The 18,441-nt window shown below is 44.9% G+C and overlaps 1 protein-coding gene across 3 annotated transcripts in view; it reads left to right on the top strand.

Annotated features, from left to right (window-relative positions):
- The window catches only part of LOC132405037 (putative endothelial lipase), a 51,858-nt gene that overhangs the window by 3,738 nt on the left and 29,679 nt on the right, over nt 1-18,441 (top strand). For all 3 annotated transcript variants that reach the window (XM_059989742.1, XM_059989744.1, XM_059989743.1), the window contains 4 exons: nt 4,343-4,522; nt 12,025-12,136; nt 14,731-14,955; nt 16,242-16,484. In XM_059989742.1, coding sequence (XP_059845725.1) covers nt 4,343-4,522; nt 12,025-12,136; nt 14,731-14,955; nt 16,242-16,484 — 760 coding nt within the window. The remainder of the gene's footprint in view (nt 1-4,342; nt 4,523-12,024; nt 12,137-14,730; nt 14,956-16,241; nt 16,485-18,441) is intronic.

The following is an 18,441-nucleotide window of genomic DNA, read 5'->3' as shown; positions in this document are numbered from 1 at the left end:
AATATTTCAAGTTTAATTATCATTCAATCATACGCGAATACAGCCAAATGAAACAACGAAACGCTGTAGCCACAGTCATGCAGAGCACAAGGCACATGTTACACACATCATTATGATAGCTCCTCCACTATCTGGCAACTCATTGTCGGCGTAGAGCAGCAGACCCTGATGTTCTGAATATCCAGCAGGGTCTGGCGATCATAAAGGATGAACAGATTACACCTATGCTTGTGCCCGGAGAGGTCGCTGTGCCATGCTGCTGCCACTTTACAGGAAGATGAAGACTGTCGATCTGATGAAACCTGAAATATTAACCCCTTTCTTTCTGTTTACACACGTTACCCAACCAGCTGAGTGTATACAACCTTTTATTTTAATTTCAACTCTTCGTCATCTGCATTCTTTTCAAAGTCGAGTCAAGGTTGTTGCAAGTACAGGGATGTACTGGTGCAGTGAAGAACCCACTCATAGCAGCCTCACGTGACACCAGATGAGTGGCTTTCCCAAGAAACACAGAAGTTTATCATCAATTGTTACCAATTTTTACAAGAAACCCGGTTAGATTTTAAAAATTAGTGTATATTTAAAATGGAGATTGATAGGTTTTTGATTAGCCAGGGTGTCAAAGGTTATGGAGAAAATAACCTCTCTCCAGCAGAAAGGGTTAAGAGGGATAATAAATCAGCCGTAATGGAATTGATGAGAAGTCTCGATGGGCCAAATGGCTTAATTCAGCTCCTATGTCTTGAGGCCTTAAAATTAAACTAAATCAATTTTAGAGCAACACATACAAAACCCTGAAGGCACTCAGCAGGTCAGGAAGCATCTATGGAAATGAATAAACAGTCGATGTTTATTCTGGAGGGGCAAATAGTGGAAGTTCAAGAAATCGATGTTCGTGCCATCAGGTTGGGGGCTGCCTATTTGACAGAATACATAATGTTGTTCTTCCCACCGGAGTGAGGTCTCATGGTGGTAGAGGAGGACACGGACTGAAATCTGGGATTGGGATGCAGAATTGAAATGGGTGGCCACTGGAAGATCTGCTTTTCAGGGTAAGTGACAGGAGGGAGATCAGTGGGGAGGGATGGTTGGAGAAGGGAGCGATCCCTGCGGAAAGCGGGAGATGGTTGAGTGTTGCATACTGTTCTGGTTGTCCGATTATAGGAATGATGTCAAGGCTTTGGAGGGGGTGCGGAAGAGATTCATCCGGATCTGCCTGGTATAGAGGGCACATTTCTCCTTCTCCAACCCTTCACCTTTACCTTTTCCACCTATCACCTCCCAGCTTCTTACTTCATTCCCCCTCCCCTACCCAGCCGGCATGACCTATTACCTTCCAGCTTGTCCTCCTCCCCCACCCCCACCTCCCACCACCTTATTCTGGCTTCTTACCCCTTCCTTTCCAGTTCTGATGAAGGGTCTTGGCCTGAAATGTTTATTGCCCTCCATTCTGCCTGACGATGCAGCTTTCCCACTGTCTTACCCATCTTGCCAAGTGTAACCTTAAACAATAAGACATGGAAGCAGAATTAAGCCGCTCAGCCTATCACATCTGCTCTGTCATTCAACAGATCTCATTCATATCCCTCTCAGTTCCATTCTACTGCCTCCTTCAACTTCAACATTTAAGAGAAATTTGGATAGCTATGTGGATGAGAGGGGTATGGAGGACTATGGTCTGGGTGTGGGTCAATGGGATGAGGCAAAATAATAGATTTGCATGGTTTAGATGGGCTGAAGGGCCTGTTTCTGTGCTGTAGTACTCAACGATTCTATGACATTACTGCTGTTGTGGTTCAAAGCACATAACATTTTTGCCAGCTGTTATCACTTCAGATTTTAACTTTCAATTTATTATATGATATAGTTTAAGAGACCTACATAGAAATTGACTTGAAAGACATAGAAACAGAATTATGCCATTTGGCCATTCGTGTCTGCTCTGCTGCCTTCTCTCCATAACCTGACACAGACTAATCAAGAACCTATTGCTGTATAGGAATAGGGTTTGGTTAGGGTGTCAAAGGTTGTGCCCTGGCCCAGCTGGACTCAGTGCTCACTTAGTAGAGGTGAAGCTGTATTGTGTTCGACTGCAGACTGCTGCAATGTTCACGGAAAGGGTTTTGGACTATATATTTTTTTGGGTGATTGTATTTTACTCATGTTTATATGTGCCTTGTGCTGTCTGTGACTGTTTTGCCCAGGAGGAACAGTTTCGTTTGTCTGTATTCATGGATATTCGTGTGTGGTTGAATGACAATGAAACTTGAACTATCAACCTGTGCTTTAGATATACCCAATGGCTTTGCCTCCACAGCTGTCTGTATGGTAGACTTTACACTGACTAGCCACACATTTCCATATTGTATGGCCATAGGTGCCACGTTTAAAGGTAGCACGGTAATATAGTGGTTAGCTCAACGCTTTACAGCGTCGGCTCTAAGATCCCAGTCTGATTTCTGCCGCTGACTGTAAGGAATTTGTACGTTCTCCCAGTGAACCCTTGGGCTTCTTCTGGGTCCTCCAATTCCTTCCCTCATTCCAAAGATGTACCGATTATGGTTAGTGAGTTGTGGGCCCTGCCCAATGAAGCAGCAGAGGCTTCCTCGGTAAATATTTCAGACAAGTTTGGACAGATTTTTGCATAGTAGGGGAATTGAGGGTTGTGGGGAGAAGGCAGGTAGGTGGAGATGAGTCCATGGCCAGGTCAGCCGTGATCTTATTGAATGGCGGAGCAGGCTCGATGGGTCAAAAGGCCGACTCCTGCTCCGATTTCTTATGTTCTAGTGTTGGTGCCAGAAACATGGTGAAATTTGCGGGCTGCCCCCAGCACAGCCCTCACTGATTTGATTTGACACAAGCGATGTATATTTCAATGTACATATGACAAATAAAACTAATCTTACCTTAATCTAATATAAGATTCAGCAGATTAGATTAAACCTTATAAGGCAGGTCAAAATGTATAGACACAAGATTCCTTAGATGCTGGAAATCTAGAGTAACGCACACAAAATGCTGGAGGAACTCAGCAGGTCAGGCAACGGAAATGAGTCGAGAGTTGATGTTTTGGGCCGAGACCCTTCACCAAAATGTATAGTCGGTCATTGAGTGGAGAGGGGGCATTAACTGGTGAGATCCTCCGAGTGTGAATGTTTGCCCTTATGCGAATGATGCATGTGGCTTAATGAATGCTATTCATCTGATGTCAGCTGGCTGGTGTTACTGATACTAGCAATGAAAAGTATGTGCTGAGCTGCCCCTGCTCTAATGCCTATAAATTGTATTGTATGACCTGAGTTTGACCTTCTTTGCGCTTACTCTGTGTATAAACTGGCTCAGGTAAATTATTCCACTTGGATCACATTTCCCCATTCTGATGTGAGGTCTGAATAACAGGCACCAAGTCAACGACACTTGGTGGGTACTTTAGAGGTACATGTTGTTTATGTAATATCTAATCAGCCAATCGTGTGGCAGCAACTCAATGCATAAAAGCATGCAGACATGGTCAAGAGGTTCAGTTGTTGTTCAGAACAAATGTCAGAATGGGGAAGAAATGTGATCTAAGTGACTTTGACTGTGGAATGATTGTTGGTGCCAGAGTATCTGAGAAACTGCTGATCCCCTGGGATTTTCATACATGACAGTCTCTAGAGTTTACAGAGAATGGTGAGGAAAAACAAAAATCATCCAGTGAGTGGCAATTCTGTGGGTGAAAATGCCTTGTTAGTGAGAGAGGTCAGAGGAGAATGGCCAGACAGGTTCAAGCTGACAGGAAGGCGACAGTAACTCGGATAACCGTGTGGTGTGCAGACGGGTGTCTGGGAAAGCACAACATACCAAACCTTGAAGTGGGTGGGCAGAGGACCATGCGCACACACTCAGTGGCTGCTTTATTTGGTTAGGAGTTTTCCAATGAAGTGGTCACCAAGTGTGTGTCATAGGTAGTTGCCCTCATTGTGGAAATGGGAGAAGACATCGCTACCATGGCAACGTGGTGGTTAGCGCAGAGATATTACAATTTGGGGTGTCGGAGTTCAATTATGACACGGCTTGCAAGAAGTTTGTACATCCTTGCTGTGAGTATGTGGGTTTCCTGCAGGGCCCTCCCACTGTCCAAAGACTTGCTGCTTAGTAGATTATAAACTGTTCTGCCATTAGGCCAGCGTTAAATGTTGGGTTTCTGGGTGGCACGGCTCATTGGGCTGGAGAGGCCTGTTCTACGCTGTATCTTTACAATAAAGGAGAGAACTTAAACTCTTCACATTTCACTGAAGAGACCGTCCATGGAAGGTGAGGCTGTGTCCCTTTTTATAATTGTTGTTTTGCTTTGTAGACAACAGGGTTGATGGAATCCTGGATCAGCGGTATGGTTAAAGCCTTACAAAAGCAAGAAGCCCACGCCAACATCATCGTGGCAAACTGGCTGGACCGTGCACATCAGCTTTACCCAGTGGCGGTCAACAACTCCAAGGAGGTCGGGAAGGAAGTTGCTGTCTTGATCGATTGGCTGGAGGTAAATCTTCAGAGCCCTCACGTAGGCATTCAGGATCGGAAGCTGGAGATTCTGCAGGGGCTGGGAATTCAGAGCAGCACACACAAAATGCTGGAGGAACCCAGCAGGTCGGGCAGCACCCACAGGAAAGAGAAAACAAGTCGTCATCTCGGGCTGAGACCCTTTATCAGGGCTGTAAAGGAACTGGGAATATACCAGAAATAGAAGGTGGGGGTTGGGGAAGGAGAACAAGCTAGAAGATGATACGTGTTTGAGACCAGGTGGATGGGCCGAGGTGAAGGATCTGTTTTCCTGTCCATAGATGCTGCCTGACCTGCTGAGTTTCTCCAGCGTTCTGTGTGTGTAATTCAGAGTCAGGTTTATTATCACTGACATACTTCGTACGTCATGAAATGTGCTGTTTTGTGGCAGTGCTACAGTGCAATGCTTAAAAGTAAGTATGTTCCAATAAGAAATATAAGAAAAATAAATTGGTGCAAAGAGACCAAAGTAGTGAGGTAGTGTTCGTGCATCGTTTAGAAATCTGATGGCAGAGGGGAAGAAGCTGTTCCTAAAATATTGAGTGTGTGCATCTTCAGACTCCTGGACCTCCTCCCTGACGGTGGTAAGAAATGGTTATGTCCCAGGTAGTGAGGATCCTTAATGATGGATGTTACCTTCTTAAAGCATCACCTTTTGAAGATGTCCTTTATAGGGAGGGTGGTTCCCATGATGGAGCTGACTGAGCTGGCAACCCTTTGATAGAATGGAGGGGGATAACTGGTGTGTACCCCTTTTTCAGACCGTATAGGAGCAGAATTAGACCATTCAACCTATTAAGTCTCCAAATCATGGCTGATTTACTATCCCTCTCAACCCCATTCTCCTGCCTTATCCCTGTAACCTTTCACACCCTGACTAATCAGGAAACTATTAGTTTCCACTTTAAATATACACAATGACTTAACCTCCACAGCCGTCTGTGGCAATGAATTCCAGAGTGTGGGTCTTCAGGCTCCTGTATCTCATCCCTGATGGTAGTTGTCTCCTCCCTAAAAGGGGGTGCAGCCCAAGGCTTTTTGGAGTGATGTGGGTTGGGTTGAAATGATGTGAGTCCAGTAATGCTCAGTGGAATTTGGTGGCTCCAGGAATGAAAGGGTTTAACATATGACGATTGTTTGAGGGCTCTGGGCCTGTACTCACTGGAGTTTGAGTAAAGGAATGAGTGTCGATCTTAATGAGGTATATTCCTTTAGAACAGAGTTATGGAGGAATTACTTTAGCCAGAAGTTGTTGAATCTCCACCTAATCAGAAATCTGTACTGGGAACAAATTGCCGTTGTAAGAATAGATGGAGATGGATGGAGTCAGTTTAGGAAAATCAAGAGGGGCGTTAGACACAGGTGTGTTTTCTGCCCTGATGAGTTTAATGTGCATAGTGAAACAATAAATAAGACATCTTGGGAATCAAAGTTGGTGGTGAAAACATCTGTAATTTCAGATATGCGGATGACACTGTGTTAATTGCATGTACGGAGGAAGAACTACAAAACTTAATTGATATAGTTGTTGAAGAAAGAGCAAAAATGGGTCTATCTATCAATTACAAAAAGAGAATGGATGGTGATGTTCAAAAAGGAGAATCCTATCTGCAGGCTGAGAATAAACGGGGAAGACATAAACAAGTACGGAACTTTTGCTGCTTAGGAAGCTGGGCGACATCAGATGGCAGGTGTGACATGGACATCAAAAGAAGAACAGGGATGGCAAAAGACACCTTTACAAGAATGAAGAGTATACTGACCAACACTAACCTAGGCATGACAACCTGCCTCAGAGCACTGAAATGTTACGTTTATCCAGTTATGTTATATGGCTCAGAATGTTGGACAATATCCAGTAACATGATAAAACGAATTGAAGCAGCAGAGATGTGGTTTTTGAGGAGGATGCAAAGAATATCATGGATGAAATGAATATCTAACGAGCATGTCATGAACAGAGAAATAATGTATGAGATCATGAAAAGGCAATGTAATTTAGTAATTGAGGAATATTCCTTTAGAACAGAGTTAAGGAGGAATTACTTTTGCCAGAAGTTGTTGAATCTGTGGAATTCATTGCCATAGATGGCTGTGGACAGCAGGTCATTGGGTATATTTAAAGTGGAGGTTGATAGGTTCTTGATTAGTCAGGGCATCAAAGGTTATGGGGAGAAGGCAGGAGAATGGGGTGGGAAGGGATAATAAATCAGCCATGATGGAATGGCAGAGCAGACGTGATGGGCCAAATGGCCCAGTTCTACTCCTAGGCCTTGTGAAAACACTTTTGATTGAGTGACTGATGATGGTCACATTCAGGAATGTGTGCACTGGTTTCAACACCGGTGGTGCAAGAGAAGAGCCTGCACTGTGCTGTAGTGTTCTATATGAAATAAGATTCCATTGGAGCAGAATTATTCATAGCTAATTTGTGTGCAGAAATAGAGTAGACAGACAGTATCATTTTCCTGGGGTTGAATACCGGGGGACATGCATTTAAAGTGAAAGGCAATCATTTCGAGGGAGATGCAAGGGGCGATGGTGGGTGCCTGAAATGTGCTGTCTGGCTGTGGTAGAGGCAGATGCACTAGGACATGTTAAGAGATATTTAGGTTGGCACGTGAATGTGAGTGAAATGGAAGAATATGAACATTGTGCAGGTGGAGGGGATTAGCCAGGATGCCCATTTGGGTTCGGCACAACTCTCTGGGCCAAAAGGCCTATACCTATGCTGGACTGGTCTGTGTTCTCACAGCTGTCCCTGGCTTTGACCACAACCCTGGTCTACTTCTGCTGTCAAATCTCACGGCAATTCTAATCATTAGCTTATGATAGAAGGGAGGGGACTGTTGACAATCCTTTACCTATAACATCTGGAAAGCAAAGTCCTGAGTTCTTAATAAACTGCGGGCATTTAGGGCAGCAGTGAAGATCCTTCATCTCTAGCAGTGTTCAGGACTTCCTTCGTCGTGTCAGCAGCTTCCTTTCTGTTTTCACCACTGTCAGCCATGCGAGTCCCGGGTGGAGACTCAGGAATACCATCGCACTCAGATGTAGAAGGAATTTTCATTGCTGTTTCCATAACAATTTTGTTTTACTGCTCAGGATTGTTAGCCCTGAGTTGTAACCCTGAACCTGGAGGTCCAATGGACCACTCTTAGCTTGGCCTCTACCCTTGGACCTGTTTGGATGGGTGACCCTTTCACGAGCCAAAGCGTAAACGCCCTGACTCCAGCCAACAGAGCTCTGCGGGTCATTGAGGCACACACGCTCCAAACCACCGCAAGGGTGTAATCCTCTTGGAGGAGAAAAACCAAGAAATGCCCTTTTCTCCTTTGTGATCTACTTCTGTTTGATATGATTCAGCGCATGGAGTATTGCACCTAGATAGTCAATTAACTTAAATAAGAGATGAGGAGCGTTTGAAGATTCAAGGTTATTCAATGTCATTTCCAGTACACAGCTGTGAAGGAGAATGAAACAATTGTTACTCCAGACCAAATGCAGCACAGAAAGTCACAATAAGGTATAGAATGCAATAATAACAAAAGCACGATAAATAGAAATACATAAGATACCTTGTATATTGAATAAATAAGATATCTCATATACCAAGCCCTGAAGAAGGGTCTCGGTCGGAAACGTTGACTGTTTCTTCAGTTCTGTGGATGCTGCCTGACCTGGATTCCTCCAGCCATCTATATGTGTTGCTCTGGATTTCCAGCATCTGCAGAATCTCTCATATTTAGCTTATATACATAGATTGTATGTCCATAAAGTGACACTAGGCACAGGAGTGTCTGTGCATAAGGTGACTGACAGGAAGTGTTAAGTAGTGGTGGTTGGGGTGTGGAGGGGTGGGATAGTGGGTGGAGGTGTTGATCAGCCTCACTGCTTGGGGAAAGGAACTGTTTTTGTGTCTGGTGGTCCTGACGTGGATGCTACGTAGCCTCCTCCCTGATGGGAGTGGGACAAACAGTCCATGAGCAGGGTGGGTGGGATCCTTCCGGATGTTTACTTCCTGTACCTGTGTCCTTGTTGGTGAGTAGGCTGGTGCTGGTGAAGTGCTGGGCAGTTTTTACTGATCCTGTACTCACTGAAGCACAGAAGAATGGGTGGGTGGATCTCATTGAAACAACAAATATTGAAAGGGATAGATATTATGGACGTGGAGGGATGCTTTCTACCATGGGGAAGTCTAGGACCTGACGGCACAGCTTCAGGATAGAGGGACGTCCATTTGGAAGAGAGATGTGAGAAATTTCTTCAGCCAGCCGGAGCTGACCCTATGGAATTCATTGTCACAGAGAGCAGTGGTGGCAAGTCAGTGGGTATATTGAAAACTGAGGTAGATATGTTCTTATTTACTCAGGGTGTCAAAGGTTATGTGGAGAAGGCAGGAGAATGGGATTGAAAGGGATAATAAATTAGCCACGATTGAATGGTAGGGCAGGCTCGATGGGCTGAATGGCCTCATTCCATTGCTTTGATGTGTGGTTTTATCTGCCTGCAGTGTGTAAGACTTTAATCTTTAGCTCATTTAGTGGGCACGTACGTCAGTGCAATGGCTTTCTGTTTTTGATCAGCACTGATGAGCGATGGTGATTATTATCCCACAGGTGCACAACTTTCACTGTGTCTGGTGGAATCATTAACTTTTTTCATGCTCTTATTTTGATTTGTTCACAAGCAGTGGGCTGAGGAAATGGTGCTCAGAGCCACCCAATCAGAACGTTGTTCCCTCCAACAGCTCTAACGTTTAAAAATTATATATAGGTGGAGATGGGCAGCCAGCAAACTTCTCCCATTGCCACTGCAACTCGATGACACCCAGCTTCAGCTGCCAGCATTGCTGTGCTGCTGTTTTGGCTTTGAACTCTCCTAGCTCGGTTGCGTAGAGCCTAGTTTGACACAGGCAGGTTAAGGTTAGGACGTCATGGTAACGTTGTGGTTCGTGCGCCACTATTAAGATCGGGTCATCAGAGTTTAGAGTTCAATTCCGACACTAAGGAGTTTGTTTGTCCTCATGACTGTGTAGGTTTCCTCCGGGTGCTCTGGTTTCCTCCCACAGTCCAAAGACGCACCGGTTCGTTGGTCATTGTAAATTCTCCTGTGATTAGGATAGGGTTAAATCGGTGGGTTGCTGGGCAGCACGTCTTGTTAAGCCGGAGGGGGCCGTTCCGTGCTGTATCTCTAAATAAAACTAAAAATAAATAATTTCTCAGGCTGCAGGGATGGCTGATGTAAGCAGCAAGCAGTCCTAGATGGAGTGATGGTTGAGCTGGAGGCAGATTTGTTCTGCATTTGACCTTGTGATGGTGATGATCTGGGACAATGAATGTAAACACCCCCTCTCCAAAATCTAATGCATTCGGTTTAATTAAGCTATAATTATCTGTCTTCAAGTGTGCAATCGCAAAGTCAAAGTAAAAATTTATTATCAAAGTACCTCTGTGCGATCATGTACAGCTTTGAGATTCATTTTCCTGTGGGGATTTGCAGACAATAAAGTCTTGAAATAAAATTTGCAAAGAAAACCCAAAGTAAACCTGTCAAACAACCAATATACAAAAGACAAATTGTGCAAACAAAAATAAATATTGAGCATTTCATTTCGAGATGGCTTAATGTCATTTCCAGTACACAGTGTAAAGGAGAACAAAATAATTGTTACTACAGGTCTGTTGCAGCACAAAAAACAGAGTTAGATAAAGAACACACTAATAATAAAAAGCACAATAACTGTAATACATAAGATAGCTTATATACGTAGATTGATTATATGCACATAAAGTGACATAAGACAGGAGTGTCTGTACATAAGGTGATTGACAGGAAATGATGAAGTAGTGGTGGTTGGGGGTGTGGAGGGGTGGGTCAGTGGGTGGAGGTGTTGATCAGCCTTGCTGCTTGGGGAAAGCAACTGTGTTAAAGTCTGGTGGTTCTGGTGTGGATGCTATGGAACCTCCTCCCTGATGGGAGTGGGACAGAGTCCATGAGCAGGGTGGGTGTATCTGTTCATCGTTTTGTGTCGACTTTCCCATCCCTGGGCTCTGGTGTTTCCGTCTGCATACTTTTTTCTGCTTTATGGGTGGTTAGGCTGGCCAGCAAACGTAGCCTTAACCATTAGATGCTATTAAACTCGTACATGAATTGTGCAGAGAATTTGGATATTGTGTAGGCAATAGGGATGCATTTAGTTACGCATTTATTTGGAGAATCAAGGATCAGCTTTATTCACCATGTATATTTACAAGTATCAGGAATTTGCTGTGGTGCCTTGGTCAGGGTGTGACTTGCAACAAAGACAACATTCAGAGAATAATAAATAAGAATATTATATATAATTGAAGATTAAATTATGAATATGGATCAACATGTGCATAAATCCCAGCAAGTATTTACTATATAAGCAATGTTATAAAAGTGGTTTAAAATGTTTTCAGTGCAGTGACAGGGGATAGAGGAGGTGGGGAACTAACTAGAATGGTTGATCAGATTAACTGACTGGGGGAAGAAATACTTAAAATAGTGTGAAGCTTTTGTTTTAATAGCCCTATAGCGCTTTCCAGAAGGGAGCTTTATGAAAAGCAGTTTGCTGGGTGGGTCACATCTGCAATGATTTTTCCTGCCCACATCTTTGTCTTGGACGTACACAAATCCTGTGGTGGTGGGAGACTGCGGCCAATGGCCTTTTACTGCTGTCCTTGACAGTTCTCTGGAGTTTTCATACATTGTGAGAGGATACTGCACCAAACCAGACAGTAATGGCCAACGTGAGGATGCTCTTGATGATGGCAGTGTAGAGTTACACCAGTATGTTCTGGGGAAGATAGAGTTTTACCAGCTCTTGCTATAACAGGCTTAATTATACTCAGTGGCTGCTTCATTAGTTACCTCCTGTACCTAATAAAATGATCACTGAATGTACGTCCGTGATCTTCACTTCAAGCCCATCCACTTCAAGGTTCGACATGTTGTGCATTCAGAGATGCTCTTCTGCACTCCGCTGTTGTAACACATGGTTATTTGAGTTGCTGTTGTCTTCCTGTTGGTTTGAACCAGTCTGGCCATTCTCCTCTGACCTCTCTCATTGACAATGCATTTTTGTCCACAGAACAGCTGGTCACTGGATGTGTTTTTGTTTTTCACACCATTCTCTGTAAACTTGAGACTGCTGTGCATGAAAATCCCAGGAGATCAGCAGTTTCTGAGATACTCAAACCACCCCATCTGGCACCAACAATCATTCCCCAGTCAAAGTCACTTAGATCACATTTCTTCCCCATTCTGATGTTTGGTCTGAACAACAACTGAACCTCTTGACCATGTCTGCATGCTTTTATGCACTGTTGCTGCCACATGATTGGCTGATTAGATATTTGCATTGATGAGCAGGTGTGCCTAACAAAGCAGCCACTGTGTGTAGATCAGTATGTCCTGCAGTTGTTTAATACTCTGTTTGCAATTCTTCCACTGCAGCGGGAGACCCGTTTTTCCCCTCGGAAGTTGCATTTGATTGGCTACAGCCTGGGTGCCCACGTTGCAGGATTCGCTGGGAAAGCTGCAAGGAACAGAATTGGACGAATCACAGGTATGAACTCTAACCCCCACCAATCAGCTGGCAGGTCCACGCGGTTATCTGCGTACTTCCATTCTCCCTCTTTTATGTTGTGCGGGCGCCGCGATAGCGTGGAGGTTAGCACGACACTGTTACAGCTCGGATGTTCCAGAGGTCGGAGTTCAATTTTGGCACTGTTTGGATGTTTTCCATGTCACTGTGTTTCCTCCCACAGTCCAAAGATGTACCGGTTAACTGGTCACTATAGATTGTTCTGCAATTAAGCCAGTGTGAAATTGGTGTGTTGCTGGGCGATGCAGGTTGTTAGGCCAGAAGGGCCTGTTCCACATTATATCTCTAAATAAATAAAATAAATACTCCTGTGACACAATGAACCGCCTCTCAGACATCCATCAGTCTCTCTTCTGAATTCTTCTTCACTACTGATGCATGCTAATCTAGTACATCTGTGGGGTGTGGAAGGAAATTGGCATATCTGAGGAAACCCAACCCCAGAGCGTGTGCACACATCCCTGGTTTTATTCTTCTGTCCTAGTCAGAGGAGAATTTGGCTTCGGCTGAATTCAGCTCAATGGAACGTTTGCCTGTGCTCCAACTTCTAGTTACTTTGAGGTGATTTTGTTCGGAAAGTTTGTCCAAGAATTTGATAAAATTGGCAGTAATAGGCTTAGCCGGGATGGTTGAATGATATGGTACGACCGCTGTTGGCGACATGGTTAGCGTTACATTTTGCAGCGCTAGTGTAGTTACTACCACTGTCAGTAAGGTGTTTGTACGTTCTCCAGGTTCTCTGGCTTTCGCCCACAGTCCAAAGGCAGACGAGTTAGGCTTAGTCAGCACCAGGTGCAAGATGGCACTCGAGCACATCCTCGAACTGTGTTGGCCCTCGCTAATTTTCGAAGGACATGTGAGACATGTGAGAGGCTGACCAGGACAGGGTGAAGGGATGATGAACATCAAACATACAGCACAGTACAGGCCCTTTAGCCCACAATTTTGTGCCAACCTTTTAACCCACTGGAACCTCAACCTAACCCTTCCCTCCTACATAAACCTCCATTTTTCTATCATCTGTGTGCCTATCTGAGAGTCTCTTTAATGTCTCTTGTGCATCTACCTCTATTGCCACCATCAGCAGGGCAATCAATACACCCACCACTCTTTTTTAAATACCTCTGACTTCCCCCAGTACTTTCCTCCAATTCACCTTAAAGTTATGCCCTCTGCTATTAATGAGTGTCTGCTCTGAGAGAAAGTCTCTGGCTGCCCACTGGATCAAAGCCTCTTATCTTCTACACCTCTGTCAAGTCATCTCTCGTCTTCCTCCGCTCCACAAAAAAGTCCTAGCTCACTCAACCTTTAAAAAGATCAGCCATGATTGAATGGCAGAGCAGACTCAACAGGCCAAATGGCTTAATCTTGCTCCTATGTCTCATAAAACATGCTCTCTAATCCAGGCAGCACCTGGTATCTCTTCTCTGCACCCTCTCTCATCCAGGCAGCATCCTGGTGAATCTCCTCTGCACCCTCTCTAATCCAGGCAGCATCCTGGTAAATCTCCTCTGCACCCTCTCTAATCCAGGCAGCATCCTGGTAAATCTCCTCTGCACCCTCTCTAATCCAGGCAGCATCCTGGTAAATCTCCTCTGCACCCTCTCTCATCCAGGCAGCGTCTTGGTAAATCTCCTCTGCACCCTCTCTAATCCAGGCAGCATCCTGGTGAATCTCCTCTGCACCCTCTCTAATCCAGACAGCATCCTGGTAAATTTCCTCTGCATCCTCTCTAATCCAGACAGCATCCTGGTAAATCCCCTCTGCACTCTCTCTAATCCAGGCAGCATCCTGGTAAATCCCCTCTGCACCCTCTCTAATCCAGGCAGCATCCTGGTAAATCTCCTCTGCACCCTCTCGAATCCAGGCAGCATCCTGGTAAATCTCCTCTGCACCCTCTCTAATCCAGGCAGCATCCTGGTGAATCTCCTCTGCATCCTCTCTAATCCAGGCAGCCTCCTGGTGAATCTCCTCTGCATCCTGTCTAAAGCATCTCCATCTTCCTATTCAGGATTGTTTAATGACATTTCCATACATAAATGTAAAGGAGAACACAATAATTTTACTCCGGATCCAATGCAGCATAAACACAATAAGATAAAGAGCACAATAATAATAAAAACCACGATAAATACAAATACATATGATAGCTTGTATACTGAGCCCTGATGAAGAGTTTTGATCCAAAAAGTCAACTGTTTATTCTTTTCTGTAGATGCTGCCTGGCCTGCTGAGTTCTTCCAGCATCTGCAGAATCTCTTGGGCCGGGGTTGTGGAGGGGTGGGTTAGTGGGTGGAGGTGTTGATCAGCTTCACTGCTTGTGGAAAGTAACTGTTTCTGAGTCTGGTGGTCGTGGTGTGGATGCTACGTAGCCTCCTCCCTGATGGGAGTGGGACAAACAGTTCATGAGCTGAGTGGGTGGGATCCTTCATCAGGAAACCAGAACTAAACAGAGATTTTAGAGAGCTGCAACATTACCTTGTGAGTCCTGAACCCAATCCCCAGACTAAATCACAGGTAATTCTTTGAGTAAACGTGTATATTTTTCATTTCAGGCTTGGATCCAGCTGGCCCCATGTTTGAAGGTGAAGACCCAGATAGGCGACTTTGCCCGGATGATGCAGACTTTGTGGACGTGCTTCATACTTTTGCCTACAATACACTGGGAGTCAGCATCGGCATCGAGCGGCCCATTGGTCATATTGATGTTTATCCAAATGGCGGCAGTTTCCAGCCTGGCTGTGGTCTTCACAATGTCCTTAACGCCATAGCCAGTGGAAGTAAGGGTTCTGTAGTTACTGTATCCTCTGCTCAAAGTTCCCTCTAATTGATTTGACAGCCACGTGGCCCAACCTTTGCTCTGCGCAGAAAATGTCTACAGGGTTTGAAAACTGCTCGGCCCTTTATATTAACATTATATAAAAGAAAATTCCAGCTGCACGTCTAGAAAGGCTATGTGTATGGGGGCAGTTCAGTTGCAGCATACACGCAGATTACACAGAACAGGGCCCCTCCTGTATTTACCAGTTATTAGTAATAATACTTTATTTATTGAGCACTTTTCATGCAAACAATGTGGTTCAAAATGTTTTACAATGGGATAAATTGCAAACATGAAAATAAAATTTAAAAAAAATCAACCTGAAAATAAAAGTCAAAGATGTTAGTTAAAGGCGAGGCTAAATAAATAGGTTTTGAGCTGGTGTTTAAATTGGCAACTATAATCTCTTATAGTATTAAATATAGATATGTCAATATGTCATCAGTTAGTTAAAAATTCCAGCTGTAGAAGAAGAGGTTGAGTCAGTGGTGAGGAAGACAAATGTAAAGTTAACATTCATTTTGAGAGGACTGGAATACAAAAGCAAGGATTTAATGCTGAGGCTTTATAAGTCATTGGACAGACCACACAGAGTATTGGGAGCAGTTTTAGGCCCCTTATCTAAGGAAGGGTGTGCTGGCATTGGAGAGGGTCCAGAGGAGGCTCACGAGAATGATCCCTGGAAGGAAAGGGTTACTGTATGAGAAGTGTTAGATAGCTCTGGGCCAGTATTGGATGAGTTTAGAAGAATTGTTGGGGGGGCAGGGGGGGGGGAGTCCTCATTGAAACAGATCAAATATTGAAAGGCCAGATAGAGTGGATGTGGAGAGTATGTTTCCCATAGTGGGGGAGTCCAGTAGCTGAGAGCAAAGCCTCAGAATAAGGGAGATCCCTTTCGAACAGAGGAGAAGAGAAATTTCTTTAGCTAAAGGGATGTGAATCTGTGGAATTCATTGCCATAGACAGCTGTGGAGGCCAAGTCATTGGGTATATTTAAAGCGAAGGTTGATAGGTTCTTGATTAGTCAGGGTGTCAAAGGTTACGGGGAGAAGACAGGAGAATGGGCTTGAGAGGGACAATAAACCAGCCATGATGGAATGGTGGAGCAGACTCAATGGGCTGAATGGCCTAATTCTGCTCCTGTCTTGTAGGTGCATAGATCTGTACCTGGGTGGCTCCCACAGGAGGAGAATGGCCACAGTGTCAGCTGTTGGTAATGGGTTACTTTCCTTTTTCCGTTGGCAGATTTTGGTGAAGTGGTTTACTGTCAGCATGAGCGCTCCGTGCATCTCTTCGTCGACTCCATCCTCAATCAGGATAAGCAGAGCTGGGTGTATCGCTGTCCAGACACCAAGACCTTCGAGAAGGGGATGTGCCTCAGCTGCCGGAAGAACCGTTGCAACAAATTAGGCTACAATGTGAATAAAATCAGAAGTAAACGCAGCAAAAGGATGTACCTGAAGACGAGGGCAGATATGCCCTTTAAAAGTAAGTTATTCAGCTAGTCACACTGGGGAAGTCGAAGGTCCAGTGTCTGAGTGTGCTGGAGGCCGAGGGGTCTCGGGGTTCGAGACTGTGTACGTGATTGGAGGAGTTGTCGTGCTGCTGGTTGCTGCTTGCTGTCCTCTGTGTTGTTCTGCTGAGAATTTGGGTGCCAGAATGTGTGGTGATGTTTGTGGGCTGCCCCCAGCACATTCTTGGTTGTGTTGGCTGTTAATGCAAACAGTGCATTCACTGTATGTTTCAATGTACGTGTGAGAAATAAACTTGTGAGAAATAAACAGTCTGGCATAACCGTGGGCCCCATAAAGTTCAGAGTAAATTTATTGTCGAAGTACATATTCTACCCCGAGATTCATTTTCTTAAGTATGTTCATGGGTTGTGGAATCAGTTCAGTGTTGGGGTGAGTGAAGTTATCCCCTCTGGTTCAGGAGCCTGATGTGTGGAATCAGTTCAGTGTTGAGGTGAGTGAAGTTATCCACTCTGGTTCAGGAGCCTGATGTGTGGAATCAGTTCAGTGTTGGGGTGAGTGAAGTTATCCCCTCTGGTTCAGGAGCCTGATGTGTGGAATCAGTTCAGTGTTGGGGTGAGTGAAGTTATCCCCTCTGGTTCAGGAGCCTGATGTGTGGAATCAGTTCAGTGTTGTGGTGAGTGAAGTTATCCCCTCTGGTTCAGGAGCCTGATGTGTGGAATCAGTTCAGTGTTGGAGTGAGTGAAGTTATCCCCTCTGGTTCAGGAGCCTGATGTGTGGAATCAGTTCAGTGATGGGGTGAGTGAAGTTATCCACACTGGTTCAGGAGCCTGATGTGTGGAATCAGTTCAGTGATGGAGTGAGTGAAGTTATCCACACTGGTTCAGGAGCCTGATGTGTGGAATCAGTTCAGTGTTGGGGTGAGTGAAGTTATCCACTCTGGTTCAGGAGCCTGATGTGTGGAATCAGTTCAGTGTTGGGGTGAGTGAAGTTATCCCCTCTGGTTCAGGAGCCTGATGTGTGGAATCAGTTCAGTGTTGGGGTGAGTGAAGTTATCCACTCTGGTTCAGGAGCCTGATGTGTGGAATCAGTTCAGTGTTGAGGTGAGTGAAGTTATCCACACTGGTTCAGGAGCCTGATGTGTGGAATCAGTTCAGTGTTGGGGTGAGTGAAGTTATCCACTCTGGTTCACAGACGTAAACCAAAATATTGCACAAATAAGTTAATTCAGAGTGCATGTATTGCTCAGCACGGGTAAACAGCTAACAGTTCGCTGTCCTGGTGACGTGACCTCACTGCTGACAGGGTGTTCGTTAGTCTCACAGCCTGAGGGAAGAAGCTGTTACCCAGTCTGTCAGTCCTAGTCCTGATGCTCCTGTACCTCCTCCCTGACGGCAGTGGGTCAGAGAGATTGTGGGATGGGTGATGGTGGGGATTGTCAGCAATGCTTTGGGGCATTGGTATAAAATGCTCCCGGTAAATATCACTAATGGGGGGCAGGGAAGGGGGACCTGGTGATCCCCTGTGGTTTTTACTGTTCTGTGTAGGGTCTTGTGATCTGATGTGGTGTGATGTCCGTAATGCTCTATACTGTAGAAGGTGGTTGGACTGGGAGTGGAGAGCCCGACGCAGCTCCAAATGTAGGGACGCTGCTCTGCTGCCTTGTCTGATGGGGTGTTGTGGGTCCAGGTTGCCTTGTTTTTAATGTGTACACAGTTACTGAAGAAATCCCTCTCAAATTGTCCTTTACTCACTGCGTTCCACATTGTAAAATAAATGGAGAGATGAAGGGAAACCTGACACTCCACTGATTCTGTCAACCTCCTGCACCTGTTAACCGAGAAGGTGGGGTTCTTTGTTTCAAAGGTACATTTAATGACAGAGAAATGTACAATATACATCCTGAAATGCTTTTCCTTCGCAACCATTCACAAAAATCAGAGGAGAATGAATGACAGTTAAATGTTAGAACC

The sequence above is a fragment of the Hypanus sabinus genome, chromosome 14 (assembly GCF_030144855.1).
Source record: "Hypanus sabinus isolate sHypSab1 chromosome 14, sHypSab1.hap1, whole genome shotgun sequence".
NCBI lineage: Eukaryota > Metazoa > Chordata > Chondrichthyes > Myliobatiformes > Dasyatidae > Hypanus > Hypanus sabinus.
This window is presented reverse-complemented; position numbering and strand designations above follow the sequence as displayed.